The sequence below is a fragment of the Panthera tigris genome, chromosome F2, assembly GCF_018350195.1.
Source record: "Panthera tigris isolate Pti1 chromosome F2, P.tigris_Pti1_mat1.1, whole genome shotgun sequence".
NCBI lineage: Eukaryota > Metazoa > Chordata > Mammalia > Carnivora > Felidae > Panthera > Panthera tigris.
In genome coordinates, this window is record NC_056676.1 from 599,416 (window position 1) to 626,362 (window position 26,947).

The 26,947-nt window shown below is 36.3% G+C and overlaps 1 protein-coding gene across 2 annotated transcripts in view; it reads left to right on the forward strand.

Moving 5' to 3' along the window:
- The window catches only part of SPIDR (scaffold protein involved in DNA repair), a 487,708-nt gene that overhangs the window by 20,616 nt on the left and 440,145 nt on the right, over positions 1 to 26,947 (forward strand). Inside the window, exons 2-5 of one of the 2 annotated variants that reach the window (XM_042972730.1) lie at positions 8,847 to 9,002; positions 9,699 to 9,765; positions 13,625 to 13,810; positions 21,023 to 21,186. In XM_042972730.1, the coding sequence (XP_042828664.1) occupies positions 8,847 to 9,002; positions 9,699 to 9,765; positions 13,625 to 13,810; positions 21,023 to 21,186 (573 nt within the window). Of the gene's footprint in view, positions 1 to 8,846; positions 9,003 to 9,698; positions 9,766 to 13,624; positions 13,811 to 21,022; positions 21,187 to 26,947 lie in introns of those variants that run through there. The other variant, XM_042972733.1, reaches the window with a different exon arrangement.

Consider the following 26,947-nt stretch of genomic DNA (forward strand, 5'->3'; position numbering starts at 1 on the left):
TGTACAAGTTTTGTTTTGTTAATTTTTTTGAAAGATTCTACATATAAGTGAAATCATACAGTATTTGTTTTTGTCTTTGTCTGACTTATCTCATTTAGCATATTAGCATATTATATAGCATATTATATAATATTAGCATAAAGTCCATTCATGTTATCACAGATGGTGAGATTTTTATCTTTTTTATGGCAGACTAGTATTCCATGTTGTGTGTGTGTGAGATGTATATGGTGTACATGATATTTATCCTTTCTCCATGTTTCTTCAAGTAGGGCATGTATCACTGTCAACTTTCCTTTTAGAGCTGCTTTTACTGCATCCTGTCTTTGGTATGTAGTATTTCCATTTTCATTTGTCTCAAGTTATTTCTGATTTCACATTTGATTTCTTCATTTACCCATCAATTGTTCAGTGGCATGTTTAAGCTCTACATATTTGTGAGTTTACCAGTTTTCTTCTTGTAATTGATACCTATTTTGTGTGAAAGAGCTCATACCATTTTGGTTGAAAAAGATGCTTGATGTGATTTTAATATTTCTAAATTTATTGAAACTTGTTTGCGTTCTGACATACGATTTATACTGGAGAATGTTCGAGGTACACTGGAGAAGAATGTGTATTCTTTTGCTTTTGGCTGGAATGTTCTGTATTTATCCATTAGGTCTTTCTGGTCTAATGTCTTTTTTAGGGCTGATGTTTCCTATTGATTTTCTGTCTGGACGATCTATCCATTGATTTAAGAGGACTATGAAAGTTCCTTACTATTATTGTATTGCTGGCAATTTTTCTCTTTAGATTCATTTATATTTAGGTGCTTCTTTGTTGGGTGCATAAGTATTTACAAATGTTATATCTTCTTGTTGGATTAGACACTTTTATCATTATGTAATATCCTTTTTTTTTTTTTTGTCTTTTGTTACACTCTTTTAGAGTCTATTTTGTTTGGTATAACTAGTCACCCCAGCTTTCTTTTGGTTTCCAATGCATGGAACATCTTTTTCTATCCATTCAATTTCAGTCTTTATGTCTCTTCACACTTAAGGTGAGTTTTTGTAGGTAGTACAGATTTTTTTTTTTTTTAATCAATTCAGCCATTCTGTGTCTTATGATAGAATTTAGTCCACTTGCCTTTGAAATAATCATCGATAGTTATGTATTTACTGCTCTTTTGTTACTTGTTTTCTGGCTGTTTTGTAGTTCCTCTCTGTTCCCTTTTTCTTGTCTTACTTTCTTCCCTATGGTTTGATGATTTTATTTAGTGTTATGTTAAGTTCCTTTCTCATTATCTTTTGTGTATATACTATAGGTTTTTGCTTTGTGGTTATATATATATATTATATATATGCCTGTGCATATATATAATATATATATGTGTGTGTGTCTATATATCTATATCTATATCTATATCTATATCTATATCTATATCTATATCTATATCTATTAGCCTGTGCATATAGCAGTCTATTTAAAGTAGATAGCAGCTTCAGTTTGAATGCATTTTAAAACTACATTTTTGGGTGCCTGCATGGCTCAGTTGGTTGAATGTCCAACTCTTGATCTTGGCTCAGGTCTTGATTTCATGGTTGTGAGTTCAGGCCCCGCATTGGGATCCCCGCTGGGTGTGAAGACTACTTAAAAAACAAACAAATCAATCTACCTTTTTATTCCACACACACTCCCCCACCCTGGCTTTTTTTTTTTTTTTTTTTTTGATGTCATATTTTACATATTTTTGTGTTTGCCTTACCTGTTTTAGTGATCTTGTTATTACTTTTGTTTTTTAATGTTCACACTAGCTTTATAAGTGATCAATCCACTGTTGTTATTACATATATACCTTTCCTAGTAGGATTTTACTTTTATGTTTTCTTGTTACTAATTATGCCTTTTCTTTTCAGCTTGGAGAAGTCTCTTAATATTACTTCTATTACTGGTTGCATGGCGATGGACTCCTTTAATTTTTTTGTCTGGGAACTCCTTATCTCCCCTACAATCCTGAATGATAACCTTGCTGGCTAGAGTATTTTTGGTTGTAAGTGCTTCCCCCCCCGCCCAGTTCTTTTAATATATTGTCTCTTTTATCATTTATTATATATATTACAGTATAGTATAGTATCTTTTAATATATCATATCATTCCCTTTTCCTGGCTGAAAAATCTGCTGATTTCCCATGGGGGTTTCCTTGTACATAGCAAGTTGTTTTTTACTTGCTGCTTTTGAGAGTCGTTGTCTTTAGCTTTTGACATTTTGTTTTTAATGTGTATTGGTGTAGCTCTTTTGGCTCATCTTTTTTTTTTTTTTTTTTTTTTTTTTTTTTTTTTTTTTTTTTAATTCTCTGGGTTTCCTGGATCTGGATGTCTTTCTTTACCCAAACTAGTGATATATTCAGCCATTATTTATTCAAACAGTTTTTTTTTTTTTTTAATCTCTTTCACTCTCTTCCCCTTCTGAGACCCTTATGGTGCAAATGTTATACCACTTGATGTTGTCTTATAGGTAAGCTATCTTCATTTTTTCATTCATTTTTTTTTCCTGCTGTGATTAGGTGAGTTCATTTGCTCTGTTTTCCAATTCACTAATCTTTCTGCTTCATCTAGTCTGTCGAGCCCTTAGTGTATTTTTCAGTTCAGTTATTTCTTCAGCTCTGAGACTTCAATTTGGTACTTTTCTTACCCTTGTTTAAGCTCTTTTTTGAAGTTCTTACTCTGCTTAGTCCATTTTTCTTCCCAGATCAATGAGCTTCTTTATGACCATTACTTAGAATACTTTATCAGGTGAATTACTTTTTCCTGTTTCATTAAGTTTTTCCTAAAGTTTTATCTTCTTTCATTTGGTATATATTCCTCTGATTCCTCATTTTTCTTGACTCTGTTTTTGTGTTTATGTGATAGGCAAAAAGCTACTGCTACCATTATTGATAGAGCGTCCTGGTTTAGGAGATGAATCTTAGTACCATTCAAATTTGTTCCGTATTTTGAGTTAATTTTTGTATAAGACATTAGGTTGAAATCCTTCTCATTGTTGTTATTTTTTTGCTTATGGATATTCAGTTGTGTAGTACTGTATGTATACACATACACACACACACACACACACAGACACACACACACACACACACATAAAGTTTTGTTTTTTTGTCAAAAAACAATTGAATACTTCTGTCAGTGTCTGTTTCTGGTTTTTGAAGTGTTCCACTCATCTGTGTTTCAGTTTCTTTGTCAAAATCACTGTTTTGATTATTGTAGCCATAAGATAGTCCTTAACATTGGGTAGAGTAACACTTCTCACTTTATTTTTTGTTAAGGTAGGTTGTTTTTTTTTTAATTCCAGCTATAGTTAACACACAGTGTGTGTTCGTTTCAGGTGTATAATATTATGATTCAACAATTCTATATATTACTCATTGCTCATCATAGTAAATGTACTATTTAAGTCCTATCCACAATTACCCCCATTCCCCAATTCACCTTCCCTCTGGTACCCATCAGTTTGTTCTCTTATAGTTAAGAGTCTGGTTCTTGTTTTGTCTCTCTTTTTTTCCCTTTGTTCATTAGTCTCTTTAATTCCACATGAGTGAAATCATATGGTATTTGTCTTTCTCTGACTTATTTCGCTTAGCATTATATCCTCTAGGTCCATCCATGTTGCTGCAAATGGCAAGATTTCATTCTTTTTGATGGGTAATAGTCCACATTACCCATCACATATATGGGATGTGTGTACATATATATGTACACATATATATGTACATGTATATATATGTACACATATATATGTGTACATGTATATATATACATGTACATATATATGTGTACATATATGTATATATATGTACACACACCCCTCACATCTTTTTTTTTATATTTAAATACAAGTTAGTAAACATAGTGTCATCTTGGTTTCATGAGTAGAGCCCAGGGATTTATCTATTACATATAACACCCAGTGTTCATCCCAGTAAGTGCCCTCTTTAATGCCTATTACCCATTTAGTCCATCCCCCCACTGACCTCCACTCCAGCAACCCTCATTTTGTTCTCTATATTTAAGAGTCTCTTATGGTTTGCTTCCCTCTCTGTTTTCTTATTTTTCCTTCCCTTCCCCTATTTTCATCTGTTGTCTTTCTTAAATTTTACATATAAGTGAAATTATATTTGTCTTTCTCTAACTGACATATTTTGCATAGCATAATATACTCTAGTTTTATCCACGTTGTAGCACATGGCAAGATTTCATTCTTTTGGATCACTGAGTAGTGTTCCATTATATACATACATACGTATATGCATATGTATATACATGTGCGTATATGTATGTATATGCATATGTGTATATGTATGTATATGTAGATACACACACACACACACACACACACACACACACACACTACATCTTCTTTATCCATTTGTCGATAGATATTTGGGCTCTTTCCATACTTTGGCTGTTTTTGATAGAGCTGCTGTAAACATTGGGAGTGCATGTGCCCCTCCGAATCAGCATTTTTGTATCCTTTGGATAAATTCCTAGTAGTGCAATTGTTGGGTTATAAGGTAGTTCTACTTTTAATTTTTTGAGGGACCTCCACACTGTTTTCCAGAGTGGCTACACCAGTTTGCGTTCCCGCCAACAGTGCAAAAGGTCACATCCTTGCGAACATCTGTTGTTTCCTAACTTGTTAATTTTAGCCATTCTGACGGGTGTGAGGTAGTATCTCATTGTGGTTTTGATTTGTATTTCCCTGATGATAAGTGATACTGAGCATCTTTTCATGTGTGTTAGACATCTGGATGTCTTCTCTGGAAAAGTGTCTGTTGTCTTCTGCTGATTTCTTCACTGGATTATTTGTTTTTTGAGTGTTGAGTTTGATAAGTTCTTTATACATTTTAGATACTAACTCTTTATCCAATATGTCATTTGCACGTATCTTCTCCCACTCCATCAGTTGTCTTTTAGTTTTGTTGATTGTTTCCTCACTATGCAGAATCTTTTTTTTTTTTTTTTAATGTTTATTTTTATTTTTGCGAGAGAGAGGGAGACACAGAATCCGAAGCAGGCTCCAGGCTCTGAGCACAGAGCTGAACGCAGGGCTTGAACCAGTGAACTGCGATATCATGACCTGAGCCGAAGTCGGATGCTTAACTGACTGAGCCACCTAGGGGTCCCTGCAGAAGCTTTTTATCTTAATGAGGTCCCAATCGTTAAGTTTTGCTTTTCTTTCCCTTGCCTCCAGAGACTTGTCAAATAAGAAGTTGCTACAGCCAAGGTAAAAAAAAAAAGGTTGCTGCTGGTTTTCTCCTGTAGGATTTTGATGGTTTCCTGTCTCACATTTAGGTGTTTCATCTGTTTTGAATTTATTTTTGTGTATGGTGTAAGGAAGGAGTCCAGGTTCATTCTTCTGCATGTCACTGGCCCGTTTTCCCAGCACCATTTGCTGAAGAGACTATTTTTTCCAATGGATAGTCTTTCCTGCTTAGTTGAAGATTAGTTGGCCATACATTTGTGGGTCCATTTCTGGGTTCTTTGTTCTGTTTCTATTCTGTTCCAATGATCTACGTGTCTGTTTTTGTGCCAGTGCCATACTGTCTTGATAATTACAGCTTTGTAAAACAGCTTGAAGTCTGGAATTGTGATGCATCCAGCTTTGATTTTCTTTTTCAATATTACTTTGACTATTCGGGGCCTTTTCATGTTCCATACACATTTTAGGATTGTTTGTTCTAGCTTTGTGAAGAATTCTGGTTTTAGTTTGATAGGGATTGTGTTGAATGTGTAGATTGCTTTGAGTAGTATAGACATTTTTTAAAAAATATATTTTATTGTCAAGTTAGCTAACATACAGTGTATACAGTGTGCTCTTGATTTAGGGAGTAGATTCCCATGATTCATCACTTACATACAACATCTAGTGTTCATCCCAACAAATGCCCTCCTCAATGCCCATCACCTCTTTTTCCTCTCTTCTGCCCCCGCCCCCAACCCTTAGTTTGTTCTCTGTGGGTAGTATAGACATTTTAACAATATTTGTTCTCCCAATCTGTGAGCTTTTCCATTTCTTTGTGTATTACTCAATTTCTTTGATAAGCTTTCTATAGTTTTCAGCATACAGATCTTTTACCTCTTTGGTTAAGTTTATTCCTAGCTATCTTCTGATTTTTGGTGTAATTATAAATGGGATTGATTCCTTGATTTCTCTTTCAGCTGCTTCATTATTGGTGTATAGAAATGCAACCAGTTTCTGTACTTTGATTTTGTATCCTGTGGCTTTGCTGAATTCCTATATCAGCTCTAGTAGTTTTTTGGTGGAATCTTTCAGGTTTTCCATATAGAGTATCATGTCATGTATAAAGAGTGAAAGTTTGACTTCTTCTTTGCCAATTTGTATGCCTCTTATTTCTTTTTGTTGTCTGATTGCTGAGGCTAGGACTTCCAATACTATGTTGAACAACAGTGGTGATAGTGGACATGCTTGTCGTGTTCCTGACCTTAGGGGGAAAGCTCTGTTTTTCCCCATTGATGATGATATTAGTTGTGGGCCTTTCATTTATGGCTTTTATGATGTTGAGGTATGTTTCTTCTATCCCTACTTTCTTGAGGGTTTTTATCAAGAAAGCATGCTGTGTTTTGTCAAATGTTGTATCTGAGAGGATCATATGGTTCTTATCCTTTCTTTGATTAATGTGGAGTATCACCTTGAGTGATTTGTGAATATTGAAGCAGCTCTGAAGCCCAGGAATAAATCCCACTTGATCATGGTGAATAATTCTTTTAATGTACTGTTGAATTCGATTTGCTAATATCTTGTTGAGGATTTCTGCATCCAGGTTCATGAAGGATATAGGCCTATAATTCTTCTTAGTGGGGTCTTTGTCTGGTTTTGGAATCAGGGTAATGCTGGCTTCATAGAATGAGTTTGGATGCTTTCCTTCCATTTCTATTTTTTGGAACAGTTTGAGAAAATAGGTATTAAGTCTTTAAAAAAATTTGTTCTATCCCATTATCTTGGTTTTCTTCTTCAAGGATTGTTCTTATCTGTATGTTGGATCCTGAGAGATTTAATCACTCTTTCTCTTGAATCCTTTTATTTTCTTCATCGGAGGTGGGTGAAATTTAAAATTTCTACCTTATTACTTTCTATATCTCTTAAGATATTATCTGTGATAGCTACTTGTTCTTGGATTCCTTCCAGTTTAGTCTTTTTTTTTCCTGAGCGGATTTTTTTTCCATGTTAAGAGAATATGTCACTTTATTTTTTGTTTTAAGCTTTTAGTTAAATTTTTTAGTTAATGTATAGTGTAATATTAATTTCAGGAGTAGAATTTAGTGAGTCATCACTTACATATAACACTCAGTGCTCATTACAAGTGCCCTCCTTAATCCCCATCATTTAACTCATCCCCCGCCCATCTCCTCCCTACCAACCCTCAACTTGTTCTCTATATTTAAGAGTCTGTTTGGTGTCCCTGCATGGCTCAGTCAGTTAAGTGTCTGACTTCAGCTCGGGTCATGATCTTGTAATTTGTGGTTTTGAGCCCTGCATTGGGCTCTGGAGCCTGCTTTGGATTCTATGTCTCCCTTTCTCTCTGCCCCTCCCCGACTCGCTCGTGTATGTGCTCTCTCTCTCAAAAATAAACATTAAAAAAAAAAAGTCTGCTTAATGGTTTGTGTTTCTCTCTCTCCCCTCTCTCTGCCATATTCATCTGTTTTGTTTCTTAAATTCTACATATGAGTGAAATCATATGGTATTTGTCTTTCTCTGAGTGACTTATTTCACTTAGCATAATACACTGTAGTTCCATCCATGTTGTTGCAAATGGCAAGATTTCATTCTTTTTTTATGGCTGAATAATAGTCCATTGTGTGTATATACAACGTCTTCTTTATCCATTTATCAGTCAGTGGACATTTGGGCTCTTTCCCTGAGCTGATTTTTAAACTTTATTCTACCTCTTAGGTTTTGTTACTTCATTTCTGAGTTTTTATAATCTGAATGTCTTATTTTCAAATAGTAGGTTACACTTTTTCTGTTTTATGAATATGTCTTTGTTGTGCTTTGTGTGTTGGGATGTTATTCTACTCCTTTCTGTTTTTTGTAATAATAATTTTGTATGGGATTTGAACTTGATCTCTTTCTATTGCTTATTTTTATGTTACAGTTTTTGTGAATTTTTAGAAGAAGGCAGGATTCAAAATAACTTTTCTAGTTTCTGTTGTTTTCTTGTAGTTTGCAAGTTATGGCCACTTGTTAATTTGTTATTTAGATATTTCCTGGCTCATTTCTCTTCCTCAACTCCACTTGGACCTTTTCTTTTTTGTCTGTACCATCCCTGTGCTGCTAGCAGATTCCACTGCTAGCAGTTTCTCCACGGTATGGCGTCCTGTCCAAGAACGTAGTCCTGGCTGACAAGTACTGAGTATCCTAGACTGCCCCCACTCCTTTGGATCTTCTTGAGTGGAACTCTTGCCCTCACCCTGTTTTAGGTACCATTTCATTCTTAGGTCGCCTGCCCCACTTCCTAGTGAACACCACATGTCTCTGTGATCAAATTCTCCTTTGCTCCTTCACTTGTCACAGCTTTGCTCTCAGAGAGGAGCATATGCAGGACTTTGCAGGGTTGAATGTTTGTCCTTACCCATTTTTATTTTGGAATTTATTCTCTAGTTGTACATGTTTCTGTGCTTTTTGTTTTGCTTTCTTGTTACTCTTTTTTACATGGGGATTCAGAGACCTTTAAAAACTATGCCTTCACCATTGCCATTCCTATGTTTCCACATTGTTAATGTCAAGTTAATATATATGAAGTTGATTTCATTTTTTTTTTTTTTTTCTTTAAAAACAATCTCCGCAGAGAAAAAGAAATTGGGATATAGAATACCCATCCTTACCAGGAGGGAGTCCACTGAAGTTCAGAAGAGCAGGTCTCAGGACAGTGGGGGCAACTGCCTCTCTCTCTGAAGCATGGCTCAGGTGTGGAGAAGGATTTCAGGACACTTCTGGGACCCTGGTAAAGTAGTTGTAAAATTGTTTCCTTGAGTGCCAAATTTGAGATAAATCTTAGATTCCTGAGTGTTCAGGCCACTGTATTTATATTTCTTTGGAATTCCTTTCCTTATTTCAGGATACAGTAATTACTACATTCTTCTTTTCTCAACCTTGAATTCATTTTTGTCACTTCTTTATGCTAGGCACAACCTTTGTACTTTTTTGTAAATGAAGGTTACATACTGAGAAGTTTCTCAGAAGATAAAATCTTTGAGCATCCTGCTCTTCACAAGAAATATATTTATGAAATGCTTTTATATCCTTAGAATCTTTTGGCAACAAGATATTCTAGTTAATTTTTGTATATGTGCGGATTTTGAGATACTGATAATATAAATATGTACAAAATGGAATACTATTATAAACTTTTAATGGTTCTCTGTTTAGATTCTGGAAAAATATAAAAATACATTTATATATATATGAGGAGTATGTGCTTTGGGAATACTTACTGGTACATATAAATAAAACAGGGATATTTTAAGGAGGGTATAGTTTAAGGTTTTGAGTATTACAAAATAGTTTTGGTTTTAGCCCTTGTTATAAATTTCTTCTTCTTCTTTCTTCTTTCTTCTTTCTTCTTTCTTCTTTCTTCTTTCTTCTTTCTTCTTTCTTCTTTCTTCTTTCTTCTTTCTTCTTCTTCTTCTTCTTCCTGCAGTTGTTAACGGCTGAAAAGAAGATTGTTACAGAGAATCACCTTGAATTATCCCTGAGACCCAAGGAAGGTAATATTTTTGTTGATTTATTGACAGAAAAGGTATAAGACTAATATATCCTTCTTTGATTTATTTACTTTCTTTTAAAAAGTTATTTAACATAGTTTGGGTAGACTGTATATTTGTGTTTTCCAAAATGTAAAAAACATATTTTTGAGAAATCTCTCTCTAATCTTTGTCACCCTCTGTCACATTTTTTCTTTCTTCCTATAAGTAATTATTAAAATTTTTCATGTGTCCTTCCTGGATTTACTCTTAATGAGCAGAGCCCGGTAGGTTAGCTTAGGCTCACAGCCCCAGAATTTAAAATTTCTGATTTGGGAAATAAAGTTATGACCTATTATATAAGGACTGTACTATTTCAGGCAGTGAAATTCTTAACTTGGTGAATTAGTTAGGGAAAGCTTTCAGTTACAATACATAGAAACTGTTAGAGTGTGTGAAGAAATGGAGTTGAATTTATCTCCTGCAACAAGAAGTTCAGGGAGTCAGACTTGTTCTGAGTCCGGCAGCCTTAGTGTGGAGTTTGTTCTTGCTGTCATGAGGTGGAAGCTGAATTCTCCGGGCCCAATTCTTAGGAGGAGTGTGGGCTTTGCGGATTCTCTCCAGGTATACTTTTCTTCTGGAAAGGAGTCCCCTCCCCAGGACCTCAACCTTTGGCCAGAACTTGTTATATAGGGTCACTTCTACTAAAGGGACTTCAGTGAAATTAAAGATTTTTAAATATGTATGTTGCTTCTCAAATAAAATTGGGGTTTTGTTAGTAAGGAAAAAAGGGGATGGATATCAGGGAGGCTGCTGACTGCTGCCGTACTCAGTTACCCTGTGGGTGGGCAGGGAGAGTCAGGGCTTGGGACCTCAGGGATCTCCTTTGGCCCCTTGGTGTCCTGACTGTATCCTGTGAGGGCACTTGTCATATTAGAATAATTTGACACCTCTGTAAAGACCCTGTCTTCAAATAATCACATTCTGGGATGCCGGGATGTTGGAACTTAAACATATGAATGACCTTTGGGGCAACACAGTTCAGTCCGTAACACCACGTGCTAGCACAATGCCTGCATGCAATGGTTACCCAAAATGCTTACGTGTTGTGACTATTCTCAGTCTAGCTGATGTTCCTCCTAGAAGTCATTTTATCTGTAGTGATTTTATCTATATAAATTATATAAAGTACCTATAATTCATGGGTTTATGAATTCCATAAATTCATTATAGAATCTGAAAATAGCAGTAGCTCTACTTCCTGTCTCAGTCTGTTCAAGCTGCTATAACAATAATACTACAGACTAGGTGGCTTATAAACACCAGAAATTTATTTCACACAGTTCTGGAGGTTGGAGGTCCAGTATATTCAGTGTCTGGTGAAGACTCACTTCAGGTTCATGACAGTATCATCTTGCTGTGGACTCACATGGAAGATGGGGTCAGCAATCTCTCTGGGGGCTTCTTTTGTAGACTACTAATGCCATTCATGAGGGCTTCACCCTCATGACCTAATCACCCCCAAATCCCCACCTCTTAATCTCACACATTGGGGATTAAGTTTCAACAGGGTAAATTTTAAGAGATATAAGCATTCAGTCTATAGCATTCCACTCCTTCCTTTTCAGTTTGATGCATAATAATATATAATATAATATAATAATATAAGGGTTTGATAATGTCTTTTGCAATATATACACAGTTTAGTTTTTATTAGCTATTTAAATCTATATGGATGAAGTTTAGTTTAATTTTGTATTTTGAAGGTAGACAACTTTAGTAATTCTGGGTGTTCATGGCACAAAGTAAGTGTCAATAAATGTATATAATTATTTTCTGGTTTTGTGCCTTTGTAAGTACTGTATTTTCAGACATCATCTTGTCAGCGAATCTCCTTTCCTGATCAACACAAAGTGGAGCAGTTGCATTTTTTCATACCTTTCAGACCATGCATTACTTGAGGGAGGAGTTTTCTTATTTTTCTGTTTCCTCAAGGTTTACTATATCAGAGTTGTTATGTAAATATGTATTAAATGAAGCCATTTAACTTCTTTTTTTTAATGTTTATTTATTTTTGAGACAGAGAGAGACAGAGCATGAGCAGAGAAAGGATAGAGAGAGAGGGAGACACAGAATCCGAAGCAGGCTCCAGGCTCTGAGCTGTCAGCGCAGAGCCCAACACGGGACTCGAACCCACAAGCTGTGAGATCATGACCTGAGCCGAAGTCAGAGGCTCAACTGACTGAGCCACCCAGGCGCCCGAAGCCATTTAATTTCTGAGCCTGTTTCCTCTTCTGTAAAACTTGAATTATAATATCTAATCTCTTAATCTCATTGTAATGTGTCTAAGGTACTTTTTTTAAGTTTTAGCATTATAACTCAATTAGATAAATATAAGTAGAAAAATTGATTTTTATGAAGTATGTATTCCTTTTCTGATCACTATCAGAAAAATTTTCTGTGAACTTCCTATTACACCAAGATGGAGTAGCCCCATTCCTTCTAGGTTTTCCACCTATCAGAATGGCTAAAATAAAAAGTGGTGACAACATCAAACATTGTAAGTGATATGGAGAAACTGATACATTGCTGATGGAACTGTAAAATGGTACAGCCACTCTGGAAAATAGTTTGGCAGTTTCTTAGAAGACTAAACATGCAATTACTGTACAATCCAGCAATTGCCTTTTGACATTTATCCTAGAGAATGAAAATTGCATTCACGTAAAACTCCATGTGCAAGATTTATAGCAGTTTTATTCATAATAACCCCAAGTTAGAAACAACACAGATGCCCTTTAGTTATTGAATGGATAAACAAGCTCTGGTGCATCCAAATCATGGAATACTACTTAGTAATGGAAAGAAAGGGTTGCTACATAGAACAACTTGGATGAACGTGCAGGGAATTATGCCACATAAAAGCCAATCCTGAAGGGTCACATAGTATGATTCCATTTGTATATCATTCTTGAAATGGCAAAATTACAAAAGTGTAAAAACTGATTCATTTGCAGAGGTTCAGAATTGGGGAAAGGAGGGTAGCTATGATGTGGCTTTAAAAAAGGTAATACAAGGGGCACCTGTGAAGCTCAGTTGCTTAAGTGTCTGACTCTTGATCTCAGCTCAGGTCTTGATCTCCGGGTCATGAGTTCAAACCCACATTGGGCTTTGCACTGGGCATGAAGCCTATTTGAAAAAATAATAATAGATAAATAAAATGAAAAGGTAACACAAGATGTCCTCATGGTGATGGGATTGTTCTATGTCTTGAGTGTATCAGAATCAACATTCTGGTTGTGATGTTATGTTTTGCAAAATGTTACCATTGGAGGAACTGGGTAAAGCATGCAAGGGCTCTCTTTATCGCTTCTTATGCCTATAGGTGAATCTATTATTACCTCAAAATAACAAATTTAGTTAAATAAAAGTTTGCTGTTAAGTGTTTTTAAGCACAATACTGCTACCAGGGCTCCCAGTATGGCAAAGGAGGCACATAGAAGCATTTCTGTTGTACAGAAGTATTGGATTTATGGTTTGTTTTGTGTTTTTCTTTTGGTTCATAAAATATTCTAGGAAGTTATACTTCTGTAATTATTTCACGGTTAATTTTTTGAGTTTCTCTTTGTGCCCCAATTTCCTTGTCTTTTATAATTTATCTCAATTTGTTCTACTTCTTTTTCTTCTTGTAATTTGGTTTTAATTCAAAGAATCTTGTGCTGCACATAGAACTTCAGGCAGGAAGATTTGGCATAAGACATTGCTTTCATTATCATTAGAATTTTATTATTTGTGATTTCAGCAAAGTAACATGCATAAAATCTTATTCTGATAAAGAACTATCAGTTAATTGTGTTTATGTATTTTCTTTTTTCTTTAACAGAAACTGCTGCATCTAAGAGTACCAGTGGACTTACAGATATAACATGGAGTTCCAGTGGAAGTGATGTGTCAGATGAGGATAAAACGCTTTTTAAATCACAAAGAGATAATGGACATAGTTCTAGGATAGACAGATTTTCTAATAGGAACAAGAATATTTTATGTACAGAAGATGGGGCCAGTGAAGGTAAATTGAAATTTGTTTCTTACCTCTTTCTGTTATATATTGGGTTCAGTATTGGAAAAAACATCAATCCTTTTATAACATTTAGTATTAGTGATGACTATACTGAGTCTTGGCCTCTATGCTCAGCCCTTTAGAAACATTTTCTCATTTAATATTTCTCACAACAACTCTAAGAGATAAGTATTACAAGTATTATTTTTACAGCTAACAACTTAAGCTTGAACATGTAGAGTTGATTGGGATTCCACTTAGGGTCTCTGACAGCAAAGCCAGGTCTTTCAACTACTGCATAGTGCTGCTCCTATATTATTGCCTCCTTGCTGACCTGATTTGGGTAAATACTGTGATAGCCAATGTGTGGTAGAAGTATAATACAAGTTTCTGTTCTGATGGCATTTTATATTGTGGGTTTAAAAAATTTTTTTTTATTTATTTGAGAGAGAGAGTGTGAATGGGGGAGAGAGGCAGAAGGAGGGAGAGAATCTTAAGCAGGCTCCATGCTGAGCATGGACACGGGCCCGATCCCACAACCCTGGGATCGTGACCTGATCCAAAATTAAGAGTCAGATGTTCAACCAACTGAGCCATTCAAGGTGCCCCATATTGTATTATTATGTTTTTGACAATTTGAAGGAGAGTTTCTCAACCTTGGCACTAATGCCATTTGAGGCCAAAAAATTCTTTGTTGGGGGGAGAGGGACTTTCCTGTGTAGTGTAGGGTGTTTAATAGCATCTCTAGCCTTTTTTTTTGCTAGATGACAGTAGTTCCCCCAGTCCCATTTGTGACAGCTGTGAATGTCTCCAGATGTTGTAAGATATCCCCAGAAGGACATCCCCAGTTGAGAACCACAGACTTTTAGAATTAGGAAAATCAGTCCTTTTACAATTTTTAAAATATAGCTTATCTAGAGTATTTAAAAGTCTTAATGCTTTCAAAATAAACTTTGACTTTTAACTCTTTGAAGTTCATATGAGTTAGGTACTTGGTCAAGGTTAAATTTATGCAGACAAACTCTGTGGAAGGTCATTTTATTCCTTTGACCACTTTGTATGTCATCTTGGTAACTACCAATTGACATTCTAGTAATAAACAGGTGAAGTGGTATTTTAAGGTTATACATAAGCTGGCAGGTCTTATATTGTTAATTCAATCATATTAAATGATACTCATTGTTATGTAACTCTTGGTTTGTCTTTACACATCTCAGAACATAATTTCATTATTAAAAACTATGCTTTTTATGGGTGGATAGTATGGTATGTGAATTATATCTCATTAAAGCTGCTATTAAAAGAAATAAAAACTGTTTATGTCCTTTATTAAAAGAGATAGTAGTTTTCAAAACTATTTAAGACTAGAAAGGTATTTTGAGCTGATTATATTTGTCATTAGTTAATTTATATATTTGGGTGCTGTCCAGTTGGGGGCATAAATATTTACAATTGCTTGATCTTGGAGGATAGACCTCTTAATAGGATATAGTGTCCATCTCTTGTTACAGTCTTTGTTTTAAAATGTAGTTTGTCTAATATAGGTATGGCTACTCCAGCTTTCTTTTGACGTCCATTAGCATAATAGATGCTTCTCCATCCCCTCACTTTCAATCTGCAGGTGTCTTTAGGTCTAAAATGAGTCTCTTGTAGGCAGCATATAGATGGGTCTTTTTTAAATTTTTTAATTTTTTTATCCATTCTGATACCTATGTCTTTTGATTGGAGCATTTAGTCCGTTTACATACAGAGTGATTATTGATAGATATGAATTTAGTGCCATTGTGTTACCCATAAAATTGGTGTTTCTGGTGATATTCTCTGGTCCTTTCCAGTGTTTGTTGGTTTTGGTCTGTCTTTCTTACTCATAAAGTCCCCCTTAAAATTTCTTGCAGGGCTGGTTTAGTGATCATGAACTCTTTTAGTTTTTGTTTGAGAAATTTTCTGTCTCTTCTCCTATTCTGAATGACAGCCTTGCTGGATGAAGAATTCTTGGCTGTATATTTTTCCCATACATGATGTACTTTGATCTGCTGTGAACCTGATTTGTCTTCCCTTGTAGTTTAAGGACTTATTTTCCCTTGCTGCCTTCAGGATTCTTTCCTTGTCTATGTATTTTGTGAACTTGACTATGATATGTCTTGTTGTGGGCTGGCTTTTGTTGAATTTAGTGGGAATTCTCTGTGCCTCTTAGATTTGGATGTCTGTGTTCTTCCTCAGATTAAGGAACTTTTTAGCTGTAATTTGCTCAGATAAACCCTCTGCCTCTTTTTCTCTCTCTTCTTCTTCTGGAATTCCTGTGATACAAATGTTATCACTCTTTATGGAGCCATTGATTTTCCTGAGTACATTCATGATCCAATACTTTCCCTCTTCTTTTCAGCTTTATTATTTTCCATGATTTTATCTTGCATATTACTGATTCATTTTTCTGCTTCGCCCATCCTCATTGTCATTGCATCCAGTTGGTTTTGTGTCTCAGTTCTAGCATTTTCTTTCAATAAATTTTTTCTGAAGTTTATTTATTTATTTAGAGAGAGTGAGAGGAGGGGGGCAGAGAAAGAGGAAGAGAGAGAGAATCTCAAGCAGGCTTCACACTGTCAATGCAGAACCCAGCATGGGGCTTGAACCCACCAACCTTGAGATCATGACTCAGTTGAGCTGAAGTCAAGAATCGGATGCTTAACCAAAGGAATCACATAGGTGCCCCTAGCATTTTTTATTTCATCCTGACTAGTTTTTAGTTCTTTTATCTCTGTAGCAAGGGATTATCTAGTATCTTCAAGCCCAGCTAGTATCCTTATGATTGTTGTTTTAAATTCTAATTCAGGCATCTTACTTATATCAATCTTGATTAAATCCCTTGCCAGTACTTCTTCCTGTTCTTTCCTTTGGGGTGAATTCCTCCATCTTGTCATTTTGTCTAGGTTAATTTTTTTTTTTGTATGACTGTTAGGAAAGCCTGTTCTATTCCTGCTCCTGAGAGTAATGGCTATATTAAGAAGAGGTCCTATATTATCTTGGGCCTGGTGCTACAGGAAGTGTTTGTGTGTGCACTTTGCTGTTATATTTTGGCTGCACCTTCCCTGAGGTCAGTCTCCTGCATAGTTTCTCCTTGCCTGCAGTGTGGGGTTTTTGGACCTTGTCCACTGTATGGCAAGTTTTAACTAGCTGTATTTTGGTCTGCTTGTTAAATGAAACTAGAGCCTATCTCCCTTAGAGCTGAAGCTTTGCAGCCTCTATGATCAGTAGACTAGGTGTGTGCAAGGGGTTTGTGCTGGTCTTCCGGGGGAGCAGCCTGCTGGGCTGATTCTCAGGCAGATTTGCTTAGTGGAGATGCCCCTGCAGGGCACAGGGGGCGGGGCTTGGTGTAAGTGGCTCTGGCCACCACTTAGTGGCACTGTTTTGCTCACTGAAGTTGGTCAGTGCTGATGGGCAGAGGAAATGATGTCACCCCACCTTCTTATCCCTAGAGCAGAGAGTTCGTGCATACTACTCTTCAGGAAGTTCTCACTTCTCTTATGTCCCTGGTGTCTGTCTTCACCCTGTCTGTGTCCAAGCATCTGTCTGTGCCTGCCAGTACCTCCTGTGTTTTATCTCAGGCATGCAGCTGGCTTTTAAATCTCCAGATTTTACCGATCTACATGGCATGGACCTGCACTGATCCTCTGGGGGAGGGTCTTAGCACGCTGTGGCTGGTGCAGGTTTGTCCCAGGAAAGCAGTCGCACAACCACACAGTGGTTTGGAGTTTATGGTAAAGCACAACAAAGAAGCTGGCAACCAAGGTCTGCTGCCCTCAATAGATGTCTCTGTTCTATGCTGGTGTACAGGGCGGCATGTTGGCTCTTGTTAGCTCTCTTATCCCTTGAGAGGCTGTGCCACCTTTCCAACTGCACCCCAAGAAAGGGAACTGTTTCTCCCCTTGTGACCCAGGGAGTCCTCAGACCACACTTCCTGCTCTCCAGCCTCTGCGTCCTTCCCCACAGAAGCACTGCTAGTCCTACCAGACATGACCCCTGCAATGGTGGGGCTTTCTTGTTTTTTTTTAATTTTTTTTTTCAACGTTTTTTATTTATTTTTGGGACAGAGAGAGACAGAGCATGAACGGGGGAGGGGATGGTGGGGCTTTCTAAAACTTCTGCAGAATTCAGCCCCTCTCCTTTTCCCAGTTAGTGATTTTGGGGAAGAGTTTTTCTTGTGCAGTCCCCTGGGTGCTGCTTTCTCTCTCTTTCTTTTTTCTTTTGCTCCTTTCTCCATTATCATGGCTCCCTCCCTTTCATGGCCTCTGCAGTTCTTTCCTCCTCCAAATCAACTCGCTGTAGCTCCTACCTTCCATGATGTGGCCATTTTTCCACCGCTAGATGTATAGTTTGTTCTCTTAGTTCTCAGATCAATTTTTTGGGTGTTCGGAATGATTTGATATTTATCTCTATTCAAGGGAGGAGACAAGCATAGGGTCCCACTACTCCTCCACCATCTTAACTCTTCCTCCTTGAGTTAACTACTTTAAAATGAGTTCACATGGGGTGTCCGGGTGGCTCAGTCTGTTAAGCATCCGACTTTGGCTTAGGTCATAATCTTGCAGTGGGAGGGTTTGAGCCCCGAGTCTGGCTCTGTGCTGACAGATCAGAGCCTGAAGCCTGCTTCAGTTTCTGTGTCTTTGTCTCTCTCTGCCCCTCCCCTGTTCATGCTCTGTCTCTTGCTCTCTCTTTCTCTCTCTTTCAAAAATAAATAAACATTAAAAAAAATTTTTTTTAAATAAGTTCACAAGTTGTTGACTTCTGTTAAGCAAGTTGACTGTTGGGTAAAAAATAAGTGATCCCTTGGAGTGTATCTTATCATGTGTGTAAATGCTGGCTTATCTTTCTCTTCCTTTTCCTTCACCTCCTCCCTCCCTCATTTTACCTTTAATTACCATTTATCAGTTTCTTATTTTACCCCAGACACGTGGGGCATATGTATATTATTTCCTTTTATATCAACTACATCCTATAAGCTGAGTACCCTTATTTTATAGAAGGAAATTGGGACTCAGAGAAGTCAAATTGCTTGCCCAGAGTCACATATTTAACAAGTATGCCAATTGATATTATTGGTTGGGATGTGTAACTTCAATGCTGTATGCTTCAACACTGTTCTGGTGCTTACCAAACCTGGCTTCTTATCATAATTTCCAAGTGAACTTTTAAAACAGTATACCTAGGGCATCTGGGTGGCTCAGTTAAGTGTCAGCTCAGCGATCTCATGGTCGTGAGATTGAGCCATGCTGAGCGTGGATCCTGTCTGGGATTCTTTCTCTCCTTCTCCCTCTGCCTCTCTCTAAATAAATGAATGAATGAATGAATAAATAAGTTAATTAATTAAAAACAATATATTCAGACCTCCTTCCAGCTGTATTGGGTTAGACTGTCTGGGCCTTAAGGCCAGAATTGGGATTGAGAGGGAAGAGCTCTGAGTTAAAATTGTCAAAATATTTTCGTCTTTAAAAAATCTTTCCCCCTCCATATTTTATATAACTTGGAGAAAACTTCTTAACTTTTTGAAGACTCAATTTCTTCATCTATAAAATGCAAATTTTAGTCTAACATTAATTGTCTTGACTGCTTCATAAAAACATTGTGAACAATGAAGTCTTATTAGTTTTGGTTGTGGTCTGTCATTTTCAGGGTAGGAACAGTGTTCTGTATTATCTCCTATATTTATTTGTTTGCTTGTTTTGGTATTGTGAGTGTCTAGAATGGTACAGTAGCCCCTCAGTAGGCACTGATTCTACTGAATAAATGAAGAATGATTGAACAAATGCTACAAAAGTACAGTAGCTTTTTTTTTTTTTTTTTAATTTTTTTTAATGTTTATTTATTTTTGAGACAGAAAGAGACAGAGCATGAATGGGGGAGGGGCAGAGAGAGAGGGAGACACAGAATCGGAAGCAGGCTCCAGGCTCTGAGCCATCAGCCCAGAGCCTGACGCGGGGCTCGAACTCACGAAACGTGAGATCGTGACCTGAGCTGAAGTCGGACGCTCAACCGACTGAGCCACCCAGGCGCCCCGAAAAGTACAGTAGCTTTGAGGGCACTTGTGTTCCTCCTCTGCCTTTCTGTGGCTTTCTGTTGTGATGCTTCAGCAACCTGGAGAATTTCTTATGCATTCCAGTGCCTGGCTTCCATAGTAAATGTGTTGTTACATGTGGGAAATAATTGCCATTATGCACCTGCTTCTCTTAGACTGGTCTGACCTCTAGTCTTTTATAATTACTCTAGTGGACTTCTGTTTTCTGGAACAACAGTGTTAGATAAAAGAAGACTTCCATTTTTGTTTACTTTATTCCATATTTTTAACTTCAGCTGAAATTTTTCTTTGTTGTTCTTGTTGTTTTTATTTTGAATTTTCTTCAATTAAAGCTAGTAAGTTATTTTATTTTAATATGACTTCTATGTGGAAATAAGATTGTTGCTGTCAAACCTCTGAAACAGGGCTGAGATATCTTACTCGTCTTCTGAGTTGCTGAAGTAGCTGTAAGGGGGAATACTTGCATTTTGTACTGTAGGAAAGGTTTATGTTATATTCCTCAGAGATACCTCAGAGATTAATTTATCCTTAATAACTAATTTTATTTCTTTAAATACAGATTAAATTTGGTTATTTAATATATGAAAATAATTTAACTTCCAAATTAAATTTTGCAGAAGTACTACCTAGATAAAAATGCTTATAAAGTAAACCAAACAGTAAATTTACTTGTTTCCTTATTGATGAGAAATATATAGAAAAAGTTTTAGGTGAAAATCCTTGAATAAGTCTATTAGTAGAAGACTGATTAAATAAACTGTAGGTTAACTGTGTAATGGAATACTATGTTATTAAAAAGAATGAGGATGTTGCCTGTTAATTGATGTGGGAAAACCTCTGTTAAGTAAAAAGAAATCAAAGTGTATCAGAAAAGAGGAAAAAATAATAATATATTTTATTTGCTTGGATATGCTAGAGAAACTCTAGAAAGATACAAAAACAACTAATGAAAGTAGTTACCTGAGAATTGGAGTAGGGGCAGTAGGAGAAACAGGATGGCTAGAGATAAGAGTAGGAATATAGTTTTCACAGTCTTTTAATATATTTTTAAAAGATGACTCAGCAATATGGATGTTTTTAACTACTGAGAATTAAAAAAATGGATTAATAAATATTAAGGATTTTAAATTGTTTAAAATTGTATTTTTTAGATGAACTACAGTTTATTGACTGGGAGATTGACAGTGACAGGGAAGATACTAGTGAGTATAATGAATTTGAAGACTGTGAGAGTGTTGTGGAAATATCAGACTGTGCTTCTTGTTCAAGCAATCATTCTTCGACTAGTGAAGAGGGGTTCTCTGAGCTCTTGAAGGTAAGAACCAGTTGTCTCAAAATTTTTCATTCTGTTTGTCACATTTGTCAATCAGAGCCGTTTAGTGTTTGACTTTTAACTCTTCTTTCCAGGACGCTTTTGATTCTTAGGGATTCTTTTATTCTTTACTTCCTTGTCTCTAAATGACGTGCTTGTAATGTACTTATAAACACAGTAACTCTCCTCACCCACTCCTCCACCTGCACTTTTGCACTTTTCCCTTTCCTCCATTCTCCCAGGACACATGTGTCATGGTTTGCTTAGATTAGTATTCAGCATTACGTAATATTCACAGCCGTGGCAAATATTAATTATGATTATTTTTCCTTCAAAACTTTTCATTTTCCTTGGAGTTAATTATTTTGGGTTTTTGTTTGCCTAGCTTTATTTATTGATATTAAAACTCTAACTTTTTGTCCTCATTTGGCTCTCCTGTTAAGGTTTTTAGGCATAGCAGACATTCTGTCAGTTTTGTTTTCTTGGAGAACTCACTCTCACGGCCTCCCAGCTGCTCTAATTTGTTCCACTGCTTTGTGGATGTAGCCACCCTTTGGTCACTCCTCACCATTTTCCAGTAATTCCCTTTACTTCTCTTCTGTGCAGAGCAACTTTATCCTGGATTCCATGTCTTCCTCTTTCTTGGTTTTTATTCTCAGTTTGATTAAGCACATCTTCTAGGAAAGGATTTATGGAAGATAAATGGCATGCCAGAGATGTATTTATCATACTTTGATAAGTGGCTAACCATTTATGTAGAATTGTAGTTTGGAAATCATTTTTCTTCGGTATTTTGAAGACATTGCTTCATTGTCTTCTAGTTCCAGATTTGCTGTCAAGAAGTGTGAAGCTATTCTCATTCTTGATTTTTAAGGATTTTCTCTTTGTCACTTCTTTTAGCAGCATGATTGTGATATGCCTATGTGTGGTTTTCTGCTTGGAGTTTATCAAGCTTTTTGGGTATGTGGGGAATCAGAGGTCCCCAAGCCCACCCCCAGGTTTGGTAATTCACTAGGAGGACACTCAGAACTTAGTATATGGTCATACTCATGACTATGATGTATTACAGTGAAATGATACAAAGCAAAATCTGCAATTTTTCAAGAATCCTAGTCTAGTGGAGTCACAAAGGATACGCTTAATTGCTTCAACAATGAGTTTTGACAACATCTGTAAAGCATTGCCCGCCAGGGGAGCTCATTAGTGACTCAGTGCCCAGAGTTTTTATTGGGGGGCTGGTACCAAAATTTTAGTACCAAAAGCATGTACCAAAATTTTAGATTTCAAGAAGGAAAACAGGTATTCAAACTAAGCCATATTGTTAGCATGGTTTAGGCAGAGGGAGACACTTTCACCATTTAGGGGAGGTTGGGAACTCTCTTGGTGTCTAAATAAGCAGAGGTAGACAAGGACCAACATTGCAAGCAGGCCTTTCTGAGTATACCCTCAGGTCAGCTATGTTAACTTTCTTCTTCGTATGGATTTAAAGTTTTCATCACATTTAGAAAGTTTTTTTGCCTTAATTTTTTTTCTGACTTCCCTTTTCCTTTCCTTTTGGACTACAATTATATGTATATTAATGAGGCTGCTCCGTGTTATATCATGGGATCATTGATGCTGTATTCATTTTCCCCCCTCTCTTTTTAATTTATGCTGGCTTTTATTGCTATATCTTCAAAGTTTAATATCTTTTTGCTCTCTGTGTCTAATTGTCTATTAATACTATCCAGTGTATTTGTCATCTCTTAAAGTTTGATATGAATCTTTTTGTATTGTCTTGTCTTAACCTCATCATATCTTTTCTATGTTTTGAAAATATAGAGTGTATTTATAATAGTTGTTTTAGTGACTTTTTCTATAACTCTATCATTTGTGTTATTTTTGTGTCTATTTCTATTGATTAATATTTCTCTTTATTGTGGATTGTATTTTTCTCCTTCTTTGCATGCCTAGACATTTTTCAGTGGATACCAAATGTTGTGAACTTTATGTTGTTCGTTGCTGGATTTTAAAAAATTTCTTTAAATATTTTGTAACTTTGTTCTCAGGTGCCGTTATTTGGAAACAGTTTCATCCTTTTGGGTGTTGCTTTATGATTTATTAGGTGGGTCTGGGGAGTGTTATGTCACTACCCTCCTGAGCATTCTACGTAATACTCCTAATTATGGGTTTTTCTGGTCTGGCTGGCAGGAGTAGCTGCCGTGGCCTGACACTGGTGTGGCATTGGGAACTGTTCTCTAGATGGTTCTTTCCCTGGTCTAGAGTAGTTTTATTTTTATGCACATTCTGATCAGTACTCAGCTGAATACTTGAGGTGGATTGCTGGAGTTTTTTGTGTAGCTCTGGTTTTTCTGTTACTCTGTCCTACGAACTCTAGCTACATTTGTCTGCCTGGACACTCAGCTCTGTCTCTTCAACTCAGGGAACCCACTGGACTCAACCTCAGTTCCTCCTTTCTGTTGTGTGGTTTGGAAATTCTCTCAAGAAAGTAAGCTAGGGCAATTGTAGAGCTCAATTTTTTATTTCCTGACTTTCAGGCATTAGTGTTTTTGTCTGATGTTCAGTGCTTGAAAACCATTGTTTCATATATTTTGTCAGGATTATTTCTTTTCTTCCTACCTGCCTTCCTTTCCCCGCCCCCCTCTTGTTTTTTGTTTGTTTTTTGTTTGTTTTTTTCATTTTGTTGTTACTGTTTTTGGTGTTTTAGGTGGGAGGATAAATCCATTTGCTATTATTCCATCTTGGCCACCTTTCTGATCTTTTATGCAGTCCAGTACATGATAAGATGCTCATCATCATTAGTCACTAAGGAGTTGCAAATCCAAACCATGATGAGATACCACTTTATACCTATTAGGATGGCTGTTATCCATAAATGGGAAAAAAACAACAGCATTGAGATATTGGAACCCTTATACATTGCTGGTGGGAATGTAAAATGGTACAGCCACTGTGGAAGAGTTTGATGGTTTCTCAAAAAGTTAAACATGAAATTACCATATAATCCAGCAATTCTGCTTCTGAATATATATACACAGAAGAACTAAAAGTGGAGACTCAAATATATTTGTACATCAATGTTCATAGTATCATTATTCACAATGGTTGGATGGTGGAAACAATCCAAATGTCCATCAACAAGAATGGATAAGCAAAATGTTGTATATATGTACAGTGGATTATTCAGCCTTAAAAAAGAATGAAATTCTGGGGTGCCTGGGTGGCTCAGTTGGTTAAGTGTCTGACTCTTTGATTTGAACTCATATCATGATCCTAGGGTTGTGGGATCAAGTCCCCTGTCAGGTTCCATGCTGAGTGTGGAGACTGCTTAAGATTCTTTTCTCTCTCCCTCTGCCCCTCTCCCTTGCTTGTGCACTCTCTCTCTAAAATATAAAAAAGAATTTCATTCCTTTTTCTAAAATTTTAAATGTTTATTTATTTATTTTGAGAGAGAGAGAGGCCATGAGAGCGGGGGAGGGGCAGAGAAAGAGGGAGAGAGAATCCTAAGCAAGCTTCCCATTGTCAGTGCAGAACCCAGCTTGGGGCTTGATCTCATGAACTGTGAGATAATGACCTGAGCCAAAATCAAGAGTCAGATGTTTAACCTACTGAGCCCACCCAGACACCCTGGAATGAAAGTCTGATACAAGTACAGTATGGATGAACTTGAAAACATTATTGTAGATAAAATAAGCCAGACACAAAAGGACAAGTGCTGTGTACTTCAACATATAGGCAGTACCTTGAATAAGCATATTCATAGAAACAGAAGGTAGAATAGAGGTTACCAGGGGCTGAGGAGTAAGGGGAGTTATTGTTTAAATGTGAATAGTTTCTGATTGGGATGATGATGAAAGGTTCTAGATGGCTAGTGGTGCATTTATAAACATCATGAATGCATTTAATGCCACCGAAGTGTACGTCTAAAAATGGTTAATATGGTAAATTTTTTGCTGTGTACATTTCACCACAATAAAAAAAATTTAAAAAAAAACTATAACATATCTTTACTTTAAAATATTTCTCTACTAGTAAAATTTTTGTTTTTTAGAACTTTTTATTGTTGGTGTGGTAGAAATGTTTGTGGAGAAAATGCTAAATGATAAAGCAAAATACCAACCTGTATATACAGTAAAATCTTAACTAAAGGATCACAAAGGATCATTGAGAGTCCCGAGACTGCCACCAAACTCCCCTTGGGATAAATCATATCTAACCAGACCAGGAAGTGTTGTGCCATGACCTAAAATTTTTTGTTAACCTTTCAGTTTACAGACCGGACTAGTAACCCTTTACTTCTATTAACTTCTCCAGTGTGAAAGAAGGCCTTCTGTGATAGCATGATCTTATGTCACATTATACTAAAAACATACTCCTTAAAGTTTTTTCCTAATATTTACTTACTGTGGTAGTGGTTTCAGTCACTGAAATATCTGTTACCTCATGTGCCTGGCTTTTTAAAGCACCTCATTTCTGTTCAGAAAGATGGGATTTTTGTTCATAGCTTCATATCATAGGCTACCTGTTTTTACAATTTTAGAGTTTTATCTGATATTTGATGAGCAGGTTCTGTATTGATAGGATAATAAAGCATTTAATATGATGGATTCATAAATCTTAATATAGATTATTGCCATCACCAAAATAAAAATCTGGTATTTTACTCTTATCAGAAACTTTAATTTTTTTATTAGGAAATAACAGTTTATTAGTATTTTTAAATTTTTTGTTGGCTTTTTTTGGGAGAAATATTCTGTGAACTGAGGATATGTTTATCCTTTGAAAGCTGCTGTAAATAACCACGACTTTTAGAAAGACTACTGCCGCATTGATCGAGATGCTGGGTGATTGGTTGTGTTCACTACCTGAGAAACTCTTGCGCTCAGGTTTTGTAGTGCTTGCAGTTCATTTCATACCTTGTTAAAATTACAAATTACAGTATGACACAGGTTTTTCAGGGAAGCTCTTGAATAATAAAATATGTAGTTATAAGAAGTAAATGTTAAGCATCCAATAGTTCTTCAAAAGGTAAACAGCGTATCTCTGGGTAGTAGAATTATTGGAGAAATTTATTTTCTTCTTTGTTGGATTTATTTATTTCAGAATTAAAATATAAAACAAGCAAAATGGCAGTCAGTAGTTTCTTCCTCAAAGACAGAACAGAGAGGAACAGATCACATATATTGAACATACACTGAACCTTACATTTTACTAGTTTCTTTATGTACATGTATCAGCCTGTTTGAGCTGCTGTAACAAAAATACCATAGGCTGGGTGGCTGAATCAACAGAAATTTATTTCTCCCAGTTTTGGAGGCTGGAAAGTTCCATGATTTAGGTGCTGGCAGATAGGATGTCTGTTGAGGGCCCACTTCCTAGTTTGTTGAAGGCTGACTTCTCACATGGTAAGAGAGAGAAATACTCTCTGGGGCCTTTTTAAAGGCCCATTCATGAGGGCCGATCCAAAGGCACCAAATACCATTACATTAGGTATTAGGTTTCAATATATGATTAGGTTTCAATATTCAGTTTATAGCAGTGCATTTTCTATTTGAGCCTTAAAACACTTGTGAAGTAGATGTGGCTATGCCCAATTTTCAGACAAGGAAATTGTTAGAAAAGATAATGTAACACGAACAAGTTACTCATGTAGTAAGGCAGCTGTGATTGAAAGCTTGCCGTAGAAGTATTCAGGTGTTGGTTGAATGCCTCCAAATCTACATTGATTGCTTTCTTATATCGGAAGAAGCATGCAAATGGTCAG